Source organism: Chaetodon auriga, chromosome 17, assembly GCF_051107435.1.
Source record: "Chaetodon auriga isolate fChaAug3 chromosome 17, fChaAug3.hap1, whole genome shotgun sequence".
Taxonomy (NCBI): Eukaryota; Metazoa; Chordata; class Actinopteri; order Chaetodontiformes; family Chaetodontidae; genus Chaetodon; species Chaetodon auriga.
This window is the reverse complement of record NC_135090.1, coordinates 12529756-12542277: the sequence shown is the minus strand read 5'-3', so window position 1 is coordinate 12542277 and position 12522 is coordinate 12529756. Positions and strand designations below refer to the sequence as shown.

General features: G+C 44.0%; 1 protein-coding gene across 1 annotated transcript in view; it reads right to left on the bottom strand.

The window, feature by feature from the left end:
• Positions 1–5352, bottom strand: part of kcnq4 (potassium voltage-gated channel subfamily Q member 4) — a 41882-nt gene extending 36530 nt beyond the window's left edge. The window contains exon 1 of the mRNA XM_076754610.1: positions 4982–5352. Within this exon, the coding sequence (XP_076610725.1) occupies positions 4982–5283 (302 nt within the window). The 5' untranslated portion in view covers positions 5284–5352. The remainder of the gene's footprint in view (positions 1–4981) is intronic.
• Between the last annotated feature and the right edge of the window lie 7170 nt (positions 5353–12522).

Sequence of the window (12522 nt, the reverse complement as noted above, 5' to 3'; positions counted from 1 at the left end):
TTTCTATAATGCAACTCGATAACGTCTTATCGTCGGATTCATCATTCATGGAGGTCAGGGCGACAAATTGGGCTTAGGGAGGAGGTGGATGGGTGGAGGGGATCACTGGTCATTTCCTGTTTCAAGCTGATAGTCAATACGGGCTTCTCTTAACCACAGTCATTCACAAACCTTAACCACAACGATGATCCCCTAACATTACAGGAGCATTTACTCTGACCCAAACTGTGATCATTCCCTAAACTCAGGTGGTTTTTATGCCTAAATCTAACTTCCCCTTAACCACAGGGTTGTCACATGACAAAACTGATTTATTTTATGCAGTGATCAGTGACGGTCAATCTGCTAACCTCTCAATTAGCCTGTCAGGAGTGTTCCTCATAGACCAGCTGCTTTTAAAGACATTTCTCTCAAAGCCACTAATACAGATGATACTGCTCCAGCTCCAGTCTAGAGACTCCATGATATAATTTTGCTCCACATCTCGTCTCCTCCTTTGCAAGACATCAATAATACATGACTGGTATATTTTCACCTTCCTTAGAACCAATCAATCACTCTGGCTGGTCACTGCTCGGTCTTGACTGCTTTTCCTGTCCATCCACATGCAATATTACTGTATTTTCAGCCTGAGCTCAAGGGGAACGCTGCACCAGGCCAGAGATTAAGATGGGGCATGAGGAAGGCTTCTATGATTTCCGTAATTCTGGTATTGGTGAGCACCATGTAGTATGACCTGACCTGGGACTGGTAGTCTCAGTGGTTAAATTGGGCTGGGGCTGTCCAGGGCTCAGTGCCAGCACATAGACATGCCCCATTAAAGAGTAAATCTCTGGCAGGTAAATGTTTGGACCAAAATAGCCACGCAATAAAAAAAACTATGCTGAGAGTCTCGACTGTGTTTCGCTGTCATTTACAGGTGCAGTGCTTCTGTCCTCTACTGTACACACACACACACACACACACACACGCACGGGCACACACACGATAGGTTTTCATCATTTTTGGGGACATTACATAGACTTACATTCATTTCCGGAAGACTTACCCTAACCATAACCCAAGTCTTCACCCTAAAATTTAATGAGTTATATTATGGGAACCTGCATTTTGTCCAAGTACAGCGAGTCCCCACAATGTGAGTAACATTAGGGCTTCATGGTGCATTCAGGTGTGCCGAGTAAAATTTGAAATCTACATTGCTTTGTGTGGCAAAGTGGCAGGGTAGATTACGCAGTGATGCAAAATTATGATTCCTACTATGGCCAAGCGATAACCCACAATACACTGCCTCTCATTGGCTCATACTTGTTGCCTTAGTTGGTAAATGCACGACAGGGACTTCATGGTGCATTCAGGTGCACCTTGTAAACTCAGTATCTATACTCTAATGGCCATGAAGGTTGGTTTAAATCGTTCTTGTACAGCACGTCTCTAAGTGCCTCTGTGATAATTGTTGTTCTACTGCAGCATTTTTAACAATTAAATGCATCATCACAGTCATGCCTGTGCATTTTGGCAGGTAAAACAACTTCTTGGTGCTATTATTCTCCCCTACACACACACACACACACACACACACACACACACACACACACACACACACACACACACACACACACTGGAGTTCCATGGCCCCACAGGACCTCCTACTGGGCTGAATTACTATGGACAAAACAGGCAGCCTCATGTGATGGTCTATATGTGGCACTGCCTATGGTGGAAATGGGTACACGGTCAAAGGTGAGAGGAAATATTGAAACCGATACTTCTGAATGTTGTCAGTCATTTGCCAAGCTCAGAGGGGTAGGTTTACACACATAAACACCACATGTATAAACACACAAACACATTAATGACAGGACCAGTTAGGACCATGTCCAGAAAATTCAGCTTTTTTTCTCTCTCTCTCTCTGTTTTATGTGATTGTAAACTTAATATCTTTGGGTTTTAAACTGCTTCCTGGACAAGATATTTAAGAGATGTCTGACTGGGAAATTGTATCACTACTTTTAATCCTTTTTAGAAACAAAACAACTCATCAAAAGATTTTTTTTTAGTTGCAGTCCAAACTAATAGCTAGGTACTACTATTTACACACCGAGAACAATACAATGACGTATGCGTCTGAACTTCTCGGACACCTCCACACTCTCTCGCCATCCAAACTTTCCTGCTGGGTCCGCTGGTGTTTGCATAAACTTTAACGGGCTTCACCAGCTCAGACAAGCAGACCTTCCCTCCTGCTGACATTGGTTTCACTGCAGGTGAAACAAAAACAGGGGATTCAACAGTGACAAAGCGGTCTTGAGCTTTTACTGTGAGTGACTGAGCGAGTGAAAGGACCGTAACTGGACAAGTGCCTCGTAACATTTCAAACGGTCCACGCACCTTTGAACGAGAGCCTGGAAGAACACAAGAACCTGCAGTGTTCTCTGAGCAACCAACCAGGTCAGTGAGCGGTGGAATTCTTCATATCCGGACGTGTTTCACAGATTCACAGATGTTTCCCAAGAACACGATTGTCTCTTTTAACAAGCTTCTGCCTCCCTCCCTTTTCTTGGTGGTGAAAACAGGGCTTTTAGTTGACTCTGTTCACTTAACTAATGCCAGGTTTCCAGGAGGAGAGGAGAGGAGAGGAGAGGAGAGGAGAGGAGAGGAGAGGAGAGGAGAGGAGAGGATGCACTCATTGCCAGCTCTGAATTAGCATACAGCTGTTGCACTTGCAGGAGAGAGTGTTTAAAGAAGCGTCTCATCCACAGGAGACAGTCGACATACAGATGTGAAACAGTTTACAATAATGTAACCTGAACCATTTAGAAGGCAGGATGTTAATGCTACCCAAGGCCTTTATCTGGGAGAGAAATCTGCCTCTTTGAAGATGCATCTTATGTGCAGCTGTGACAGAGCAACAAGGACAGCTGAGTGTGGTGGGACTTATGTGGGTGCCCGAGTAGAGATGTTATAGTGAAGAAGTACTTTACCCCTTTTCCATACACACTCCAACACACACCTGCAAGGAGAGGCTCTCTAGAAGCAGCGCATCTGTTTCAGCGTCCCCCATTACAATGCAGGACTAATTAAAGGATCAAGGGAAGTTAGCATAGTGCCCCACACAGCAGTGCATGGCTCAATTTAATTACAATGGATCAACGCCGCCTTAATTGAGCTTCATTGCAGTGAATTTTCCTCACACAAGGCACTGCTCTCAGCATGGCGAGCACCTCACATGTAATTAATCACAACAAATGCATAGCTCAGGATGGTACAGTATCATGGGAATGGTGCACTCAGATATGCGTGTGCAAATGTGCACCCATATATATCATGTGAAAGTGCAAGGATTTCAGAAAAGCCCGGTAATATTTTAGCCTCAGGTACATTTTGGAATCTGCTAAGACGGCAACATAAAACAGGCCATCACAGAGGCGGCTCTCTTCTAAAGTCAGCCCAGCATCGTCTTTGAGGCTGTGGCATCTGAAACATGATCACCTCAGAGCGCCCGCCCTGCCTTCTCTGACAGAGAAATAACAACAACGGCAGAGCTGCCATACACTCCGACACCCACTAATGTCAGGGAGAATGTCACCGGCAACTACCCTGCCAAGGCCATCGCTCTTAATGAGAAGCACACAGGGTGGTGGCAGTACATGACATGTAGTTCTTTGCGTGTGCTGAAAAGACATCTCTGCATCCCCCTGAAGGAAGGAAGAACCGAGCAGAGAGAAGTGAAGGAGGTATAGGCCGATCTGCCCTCACTAATGTGCTGACAGTATATGATGAGAGCACATAGAGTCGTGGCTCCGCAGTGGGATTTCCCTCTGTTATAAACATATGATAGCATTGGCAGGGAGACTGCTGTACTTGTCTAAACAACGACACGGAAAGCACAGCCCGATCCAAGGAGCCCCCACACATGGAACTGAGTGAACTTTGACTTTTAGTAAGACACTTATTCCTTTCATTCACATCGAGCTATCTGATTATTTATTCAAATATTAAATCTGAAACAGGGGCACATTCAACGAGAAGACAATACAGTTTGGTTTGGACAAATGAGGGCTCTGTTTTCACAGATTAGTCCTGAGCTGTTGGTCTAACAGAAGGGAACAGTTATCACCACCAGTGAGCTCAGTGTTTTCCAGTGTTTACATGTTGTATACATTATAGAGCATATGGCACAGGGGTCCTTATAAGCCCTGACGGAATAGTTCTACGGTACAGCGGGGGATTTGCTTTCAACTGAGCTCGATGTTTACTGCATGTGTTTAATTGGTGAGATCATCCCTCATCTGGTTAAAAAGATGCCATGTGATGGGTTCGCAATGGGTTAAAGTTTATATGCATTTACTTCATCCGTCAGAGTCACAGTTAAGTGTTAACCACACTAACGCCCCCTCACATGCAAACACTGATGTTATTTTTTACTTCATGTCATCACAAATCTTTCCAATAAATTGCTCACACCTCTCCACCATTAAACTCATTAGTCAAGCAAAAAAAGAAAGAAAAAACGTACTGCAAAGTAAGTTATTTAAAAGTATGACTATCAGCAGGTATCAAAACATGCTTACAGGGGGATTGTGATTAAAAAAATGCCAATTACCCCCCCTGGATCTGGACAAATTCAATTTAATATCCAAGGTCCTCCTGATGATTTAATCAGAGACAAGGGGAAATTGAACAGAAGACCCCGTGTTGTGATGATGTATGGCATATGACCGTGCTAATGTCTGCATATGAAACTCTGCTTGGTTAATTGGAAAATTCATCAGATGACTGCTGGCGTATGCTGATCAAAGCACATGATTGGAAACAAGTCTAATGTGGCACATCTCGCAGCATGTGGCCTCACTCACAACTTCCTGAGACTTTTGAAAAGTTGTGATTGGAAAAGAGAGTAGAGGAAATAGCCACGTGTGGAGTTAGAAATGTGCATGATTTGGTCACGAACGCATAAAAACAGTGATGATACACTTACATGAATGCGTGGTAGATGAATGCGCATCCTCTTGGTCTTTCCAGCACGTTGTACAGACAGTTCTGCAACTTTCTGAAGCGCTTGCTTGTGGCTGACGTGTTGGCCCGGGGTCCTGGCGGCCCGGGCAGCGGGGTGCCCAGCAGACCTGTGCGGTGAGACGGGTGTCCGCGCTCCGGGGTGGACGGCTCGCTCCTCTCCGTGTGCACAGCGGTGAGAGCCACGAACTCTACCCGCCTGTCGTCGTTCGGACCCGGAGGCACCAGCATTCTGATGCCGCCGTTGTTTGACGGACTTCCTAACATCTTCAGGCTGACACGATCAAACTACAGATCTGACTCTTTTCACTGGATCGTCCGCGGGAGCGCACAGCAAAGTTTTGACCGAGTCATAGTCGGGTTTGTCTTGCCTTTAAAGTGGACTAAAACTAGTGTTAAGGATCAAAAAGCATGGATAAATATCATCCCTGCTATTCTTCAGCCTCGGTTTGATTGGTTAAGCTTCCAAAGTTATCTGTAAATTAAGTCACGGACGCAAACGAAAAGATGCACAATACTGGGACAAGTGCGTCGCGCTGAAACGTGACCTTCAGCGATCATTGTTGAGAGTCTACAGTGAGAAGTATTCAGCGGGGTGCAGACAAGTAATAACACATGCACTGACTCCGAGAAGACGCTCAGCTGCTAGCGACCTGCCATCAATTGATCTGTGACCATAAATACACTTTAAACATGCAGTTATAAATCACTAAACAAGTCTACAAAGACAACGAGCGCAATGGTCATGCAGTGGATCTATGTTCCCCAAAACCAACTACATCCAACTACAGTGACCAGCATTCTTTCATGAAGTTCGTCTTAGCTGTTCCTGTAGTTTGAAGTGAAAGTGAGAGTCGTCACAGCCGCTATCATCCGCCTGCTCTCCCCCTCCTTGTGCGTCTCTCTGGTCCAGCGCTCCTCCACTCCGGCAGGCGGGGTGGAGCGCGCAGAAGTGAAGAACATCAGTATGATGTCAAGAATCGCAGACGGGCAACTCTAAAACTCTGCAGAAAAGGCCAGATAAAAGCTTGCTGATGTTTGCATCTGGTGTGTAAATGCTTGCAAAGGTGAAGCCCCCCCCCCCCCCCCCCCCCCCGTTCCCCCCTCTGGAGAGCGCAGAGAAGAGAAGCCGGCAGAGGAGAGAGCACCGCGCAAGGGACGGGTATGAGTATGGGATGCACGCACTGACAGAGAGAGGGAGACAGTGATTTTCTCATTTATGAAGCTTTCCAGGGAGGATCAGAGGTTTAGCTGATAACTTTGATAAGACAACAGTGAAATGGCTGTTTGTTTTGGATGGTATGGTATTATAAAATTATCGAGGGAGTAGAAGTGCCCCGGATACATTCTCCAGGCTGAGCCTTCCAAATCAAACTTTTTAATGGTCAGGGATTGAAGCCCCGTGCTTATTGTGGGAGGAGGACTGAATCCATGGGACTGCAGAGACAGGTGCTGGGGGACACAGTGACACAGACCGCAGCCTCCTCGCCAGTGGACAGAGCTTTCTAAATCTATGAGTGTGACACACACAGAGGCTTGTGGTTATGACACAAATATGAGGGTTATGAAGAGCAGTGGCCTGCTGAGAGATCACCTGTCATGAGGGCCTCTGAGGAATGTGAGGTGGTCCCCAAACTCCTACTGGAACTCGCTGTATCATCTGACTACCGAAAGTGACATCAGCAAACGGCAAGATACAACCCCGATTCCAAAAAAGTTGGGATGCTGCCTAACATGTAAATGAAAACAGAACTTAATCATTTGCAAACAAACTGTGTTTTCTGATAGGAGTTTTGTGAAGTCTTCCTAAGCCCATGTAGTAATGTCCTTTATACAATCTTGTGCCACAGAGTGATGAACCTCACTCCATCCTTGCTTGTGAGCGACTGAGCCTTTTGAGGATATTTCACACCCAATCATGATACTCTCACCTGTTACCAATGAACCTGATTACCTGTGGAACGTTCCAAACAGGTGTTTTCAGTCATTCATCAGCTTTCCCAGTCACTAGTTGCTCCTGTCCCAACTTGTTTGAGACACGTTGCTGGCATCAAATTCAGAAAAAGCAGGTATTTACAAAAAATAAATGAAGCTGATGAGGTAGAATATTAAATATGTTGTCTTTGTGCTGTTTTCGATTGAGCGTGTGTCGAAAAGGGTTAGCAACTTCTCACATTCTGTTTAGATTCTGTTTTACAGAGTTAAAACTTTTTTTGGAATCAGGGATGTAATTCACAATGATCAAATATCTCTATTCAGCTAATGTGTGTAAACCTGGAGAGAGCCACAAATCTGCTCTCTTTCTGCAGAACCTCACGTCCCCGATCATCGCTCGAGTCAATGACGACACTACTGTGAATTTTTTTTTTTTTTTTTTTATCAACTTTCTTTATTGGAAGTAATTTCACAGGCAACAACATGGCTGTACAATGTGACAAAGAGGACTTCCATTCTTTCATTTTTTCCCTCTTTTAATCCCTCCCGCAATCCCATCCCACACATGAACTATACAATAAATACACCAACAAGGAAAACACTGGACAATAAATACAAAAAGTTAAATAAAATAATATAATTTAAATTAAAAAATAAATAAATAAATAAAAAATAAATAAGTACATTTAAAAAAAAAAAAAAAAGGGGGGGGGGGGCGGCTCATATGTCACAGTCAGGCAGAGATGTCAAAGATTCAATATAGTTTAGTAGAGGTCTCCAAGTTTTTTCAAATGAGTTTAAAGAGCCATTGAGGGAAAATCTAAGCCTTTCAAGTCTAATGAAAAGTAACACCTCTTTCACCCACCTGCTATGAGATGGAGGTTGAGGAAGTTTCCAGTTGAGGAGTATGAGTCGCCTAGCCAACAGAGTGGTAAAGGCAAGAACAGTCTGTGTGATTTTGGAAGTGAAAGGCTGCAGGGGGGCACCAAACAAAGCCAAGAGAGAATCCGGAGAGATACTACTGTGAAATTTAAGTTCAATTCATTAGTTACTCCTAAATGTAAAAATACACATCATCGCCTGCATCAGACAGAGAAAGTGACCATCTGCCAGTGACATGCGCACAGCATTATGCAAGTTTTACAGTGCTCTGTGGCAACAGCAGAGGCAGGTTACTCATGTCAGCTATGTGTATTGTGGCTGCTGCAGTTTATGGAACATGCAGGTCAGTGGAATGACGTGTGGGAATGCGGCTGGAGCCCCTCACAAGTCACAAATCTAGACATTATTCCCAGGCCCCACTCCCATTACATAACTTACCATCACTAATCCTTAACTCTTTACTGAGTATCTCACATGTAGACTGATGGTCTTATTGTTGGCTATTAAAGGGAATCAACTGCTGACAGCTGTGCTTCTTACAGCGATGTGTTAATACAGACTGGGGACTGGTTATCATTACAAATCAGTCTGAAATGTAAGGGGACTGTTTCATGTTACCTGTCTTTTGTTTGGTCGATTTTAGATACAGTCATTTAAGCTCCCACGCAGGAAAATTAAAGTGTCTCATGTCAAAATGTCAGACCTGAGTGAAAAATGAGCCAAGCTGACATCTTCAGAAGTCTTGTTTAGTCAGACCATCAGTGAAGCCTTTGAGAAGCTGAAGCCACAAAACGTATGCTTTTTTGCTTAAAACAATCAAATTAATCGCCTAAATTGTTGTAGATTACAGTATTTTTAAAAAATATGAAGGCATAATTGTTGATATAAAGCTTAACAAACATGTCACCCATCATGGCTCCAGACTTCTGAATTGCAGCTCACATCTCATCCCTAAAGTCGCCAAAATTCAAATGACATTTTTTGGACCAGCTGTCGCCCCCAAATTCAACACTGGCTCTGGTTCTGGTTCCAGACAACAACTAAATCCACCTCACTCCATTTCTGATGCTGTTTATAGGACTCAGCCAGGCTTATATTCTTTTATTATCATCAATTGAGAAGCACAAAAACTGCGAATATTTAATTTCTAAACTTGTGCGATATAAGTGAATTTAGGTCTAATTTACTGGAAAAAATAAAGGACTGGGCCTTTAAGATATAAGCTATTTTTGACTTTTTAGAATAGCTATGTGGATGTAAATGACAGAGAGGACAGAGGATCTAATTTGGGAAGAGGGCCACCTAACAGGAGAGTCTTTAGAAGCCAAAACACGGACGATGAAAGGAGGAGGTACGACCTAAACATCAACACAACAGCATCCTGTACTGGGAATCTCCCACGACAACCCCTCTCCCCGTCAGCCTGGTTTCCTCTCCATCTCTCTGCAGTCCAAACCAGGCCGGGGGGCGACGAAGAAAGGAGGTGTCGACGGACAGGGCGGCCCTGCTCGTACCCTCAGGGATTTACATGAAAGTTACACAAGGCAAAAAACACATACCACCTCTTTCTATTACAGTACCAGCCCTGCTCCAGTGTTGCTCTCCTCCAGCAATCAACACCTAGAGCTGTGCGGAGTATCCGACGTGGCCTCTGGGATAAAGGCTTGTGACACCACACGACAGCTGAGCAAGGTCAGACTGTAAAACCCCGAATGTGGAACGGATGTTTGAAATGTGCAGAACCAGGCCATAAGGAAAGGTCTCACACACTCATATGCACAGATTCGGTGGCACTACCGGGTGGAATTACAATCGGGGACGACCCAGAGTGGACTACAGGGGCCCAGTGTTGGGAGGCGGCTGTTGTGTTCCCTTCACGCCCACCTCTCCCCTCTCTGTTGTTTTTCCACTGCACTCCTCACTCCAAGCATTCACTCACGCCCCACAGAGCCCGCTGAGCTCCGGGAGTCGACAGCCACTCAGGGAATCTATGGGAACTTAAAAATACTCACATCAGCAAATGTGCGCTACACAGACTACAGTGCAAACTCGCTCCGCCGACCCCCACCAACCTTGTATTTCCGCTGCGCACTTGGACGTTTCCTTACGCCACTTAATGGCTTTCCCAGACCGCACTCTTGTTTTCCTTTATTTAATCTCTTTTCTCTCCTTTTTATCTGTTTCCTCCTCTTTAACCCAGATTTTTCTACATGGAAAACATCAGAGGGACCAAGAGAGGAGGAGAGGGAGGGGGGGAGTTGTTGAATTGTTGATGTACTGTCTCTTGTGTAGGATTAATGTTGTTGTGATAAACCTGGTCATAGTTGTTGGAGAGATTAAATAAATGGCACTGTTGTTTGGAGCAAGAATCCCTACTGAGCCACACGCTCCAACCATCACGTCCACGCTGTAAAAATGTCGACTGACGTGAGGCAGTTTTCCTGTGTGAATCAATCTGACAGTCTGCAGCATGAATATGTAAGTGTCAGCCACTACATCCACTGACTGAGTCAGGAAATTACAGTAGTTTAGGTTAAGACCTCACTCAGTGGCCCATTCATGACCAGTCAAAAGATCCTTTGTAGCTTACAACCACTCTTAGTGCTTTTAGAGCAGTGAGTGAGTGAGTGAGCACACTCCTAATAGGAGTATGCTGTGTGTTACAAGCATTTAGAAGGGTGGCAGGGACTGCAGAGTCGACACTACCTCACTGAAGTCAGGCGAAAACAACCCTAACACATACAACAAAAAGATTCAGGAGCAATACTGAAAAGTGTTACAGCTGATTTGAAAACAGGGGATACACTTTAGTCCATGAGGGGGAAAAGTCAAAGTCTACAGGGTATCAAAAATGTCTGGTTTATAAGTGAAGTTCTGCGTTATTTGTTACAGTCATCAGTCTGTATCTGAGGTCAAAAGTGGAGCCAGAATATTTCATGAGTTTGTGTAATTGTGTGACTTTGGGGGTTATGACTCTTTAAGATAAGACTTTTATTGATGCCACGCTGAGAAGATTCACTTGTTACAACAGCAAGAATGAAAAGGAGAGGTCAAAAAAAAACAAACAGACAATAAAAAAAGATAAAATCAATTACAGAGACTATGTGTATTATATTGTATAATATTGTGAAAAAGAAGTTCAGATCCAGACACCAAAGTCACACAATAACGCAAAAAAAACAAACCAACCAATCCAGGCCGCAGTAGACAGCGTTTTCCATGTTCTGTGAGGTAAAATGACTGTTTTTGTCAATGGAGTCTGGTGGCTTTGAACAGGGCAACATAGCGGCTGTTTCTGGTTAAACAAAACGGATCTTACTGGTTAACAAAAAGGTTTGTCTATTGTCAGACACTTACAGTAACAAAGTGAGCCTGTCAGTGGCAAAAACAGGCACTTCTGACAGACGTACTTGGACAGGCACAGTTGGACAGGATTAAGTTGGAGCCCATTTCACGGCTGCTGGCTGAGGCGACACACTGGACCCAGCTCCAAAACCTTTAGTACTTATTGTCAATTACACACCAAAATATGTAAAATAGACTTCATTTGGGTGTTTTTTTGTTTTGTTTTGTTTTTTTTGGTTTCTCAAGTGCCCTGAAATAACCTGAATGATGTCGGATTATTAAGAAGGACATCAGTGAACTGTTGGACCCACCTTTAAAGCTCCATGTCAGCAGCTGTAGAGCAAATTACAAACAGAATCTTCATTTTCAATGGACGCATGGACATAAATTGTTTTTTTAATTAGAATCAAACTATTTAATAACCTCATAATCAGACTTCACAGATTTTAACATAATTTAAGGCCTTATTTTTTTCAGAGTTGATGTAATAGTTTTCTATACTTTTTAATGCACTGGAACAAAAAAGGGAGATGAGAGAAATTCACTACATGGATCATTGAACTGTCACATTAGTCTTACACAACACTGACATGCCAGGACCTGGGAAAAGCTTGCATTATGGGTTGATGGTGATTAAAAGAAACTCTCCGACACCTCAGCAAGAGAGAAAGGAGGATCAAACACAAACCCCGTCTTAGTGAATGTCCACTCCTGTTATGGGTTTGTCCCTAACTTGGTGAGACCAACTGGTGTTGTGGCCCAATCACAAGGTCCGGACTGCAGCCAAGGCAGTCAGCCCCAATTCATCTGGCCAAGGTTGCCTTGATCTGACCAGACGAGCCGGCCAAGAAAAATACCACCAGACAATCCTTTTCATGCTTGACTTAAGCTCAAACATTCTCACAATCCTCGCCGCTCTTATTAGAAAGAGCCGAGCATGAGTCTGCACTCATTAATGCAGTTATTGTTCGCTGATTAAGTCGATTAAGAACGGGCCCTCCGTTTGACTAATGTTTACTTGTGTCTCTGCCTACCGTAGCTTAACCAGACAATGTGTAGTAACAGGTCACCGTGGGTGTATGCGTGGGCGAATTCATTGTCTACACATACAGATCCGAAAGCACTTCAAAGTGATACTTCTGAGCTTTGACTTTCAACGGCGACACAATGTTGAATGTGAGACCTTTTACTTGGTGTAAAGTGGGACATTATGAACACCCTGCATCTCCCTGCCTGCTTAATTTTCTCTTCCACCATAATTACCTCTCTTCCTTTTAAGATTTAGGTCGGATAAGGAATGCAGTCTGATCTTGCAGAAGCTGAGCGGTCTCCAGCCAAATAACT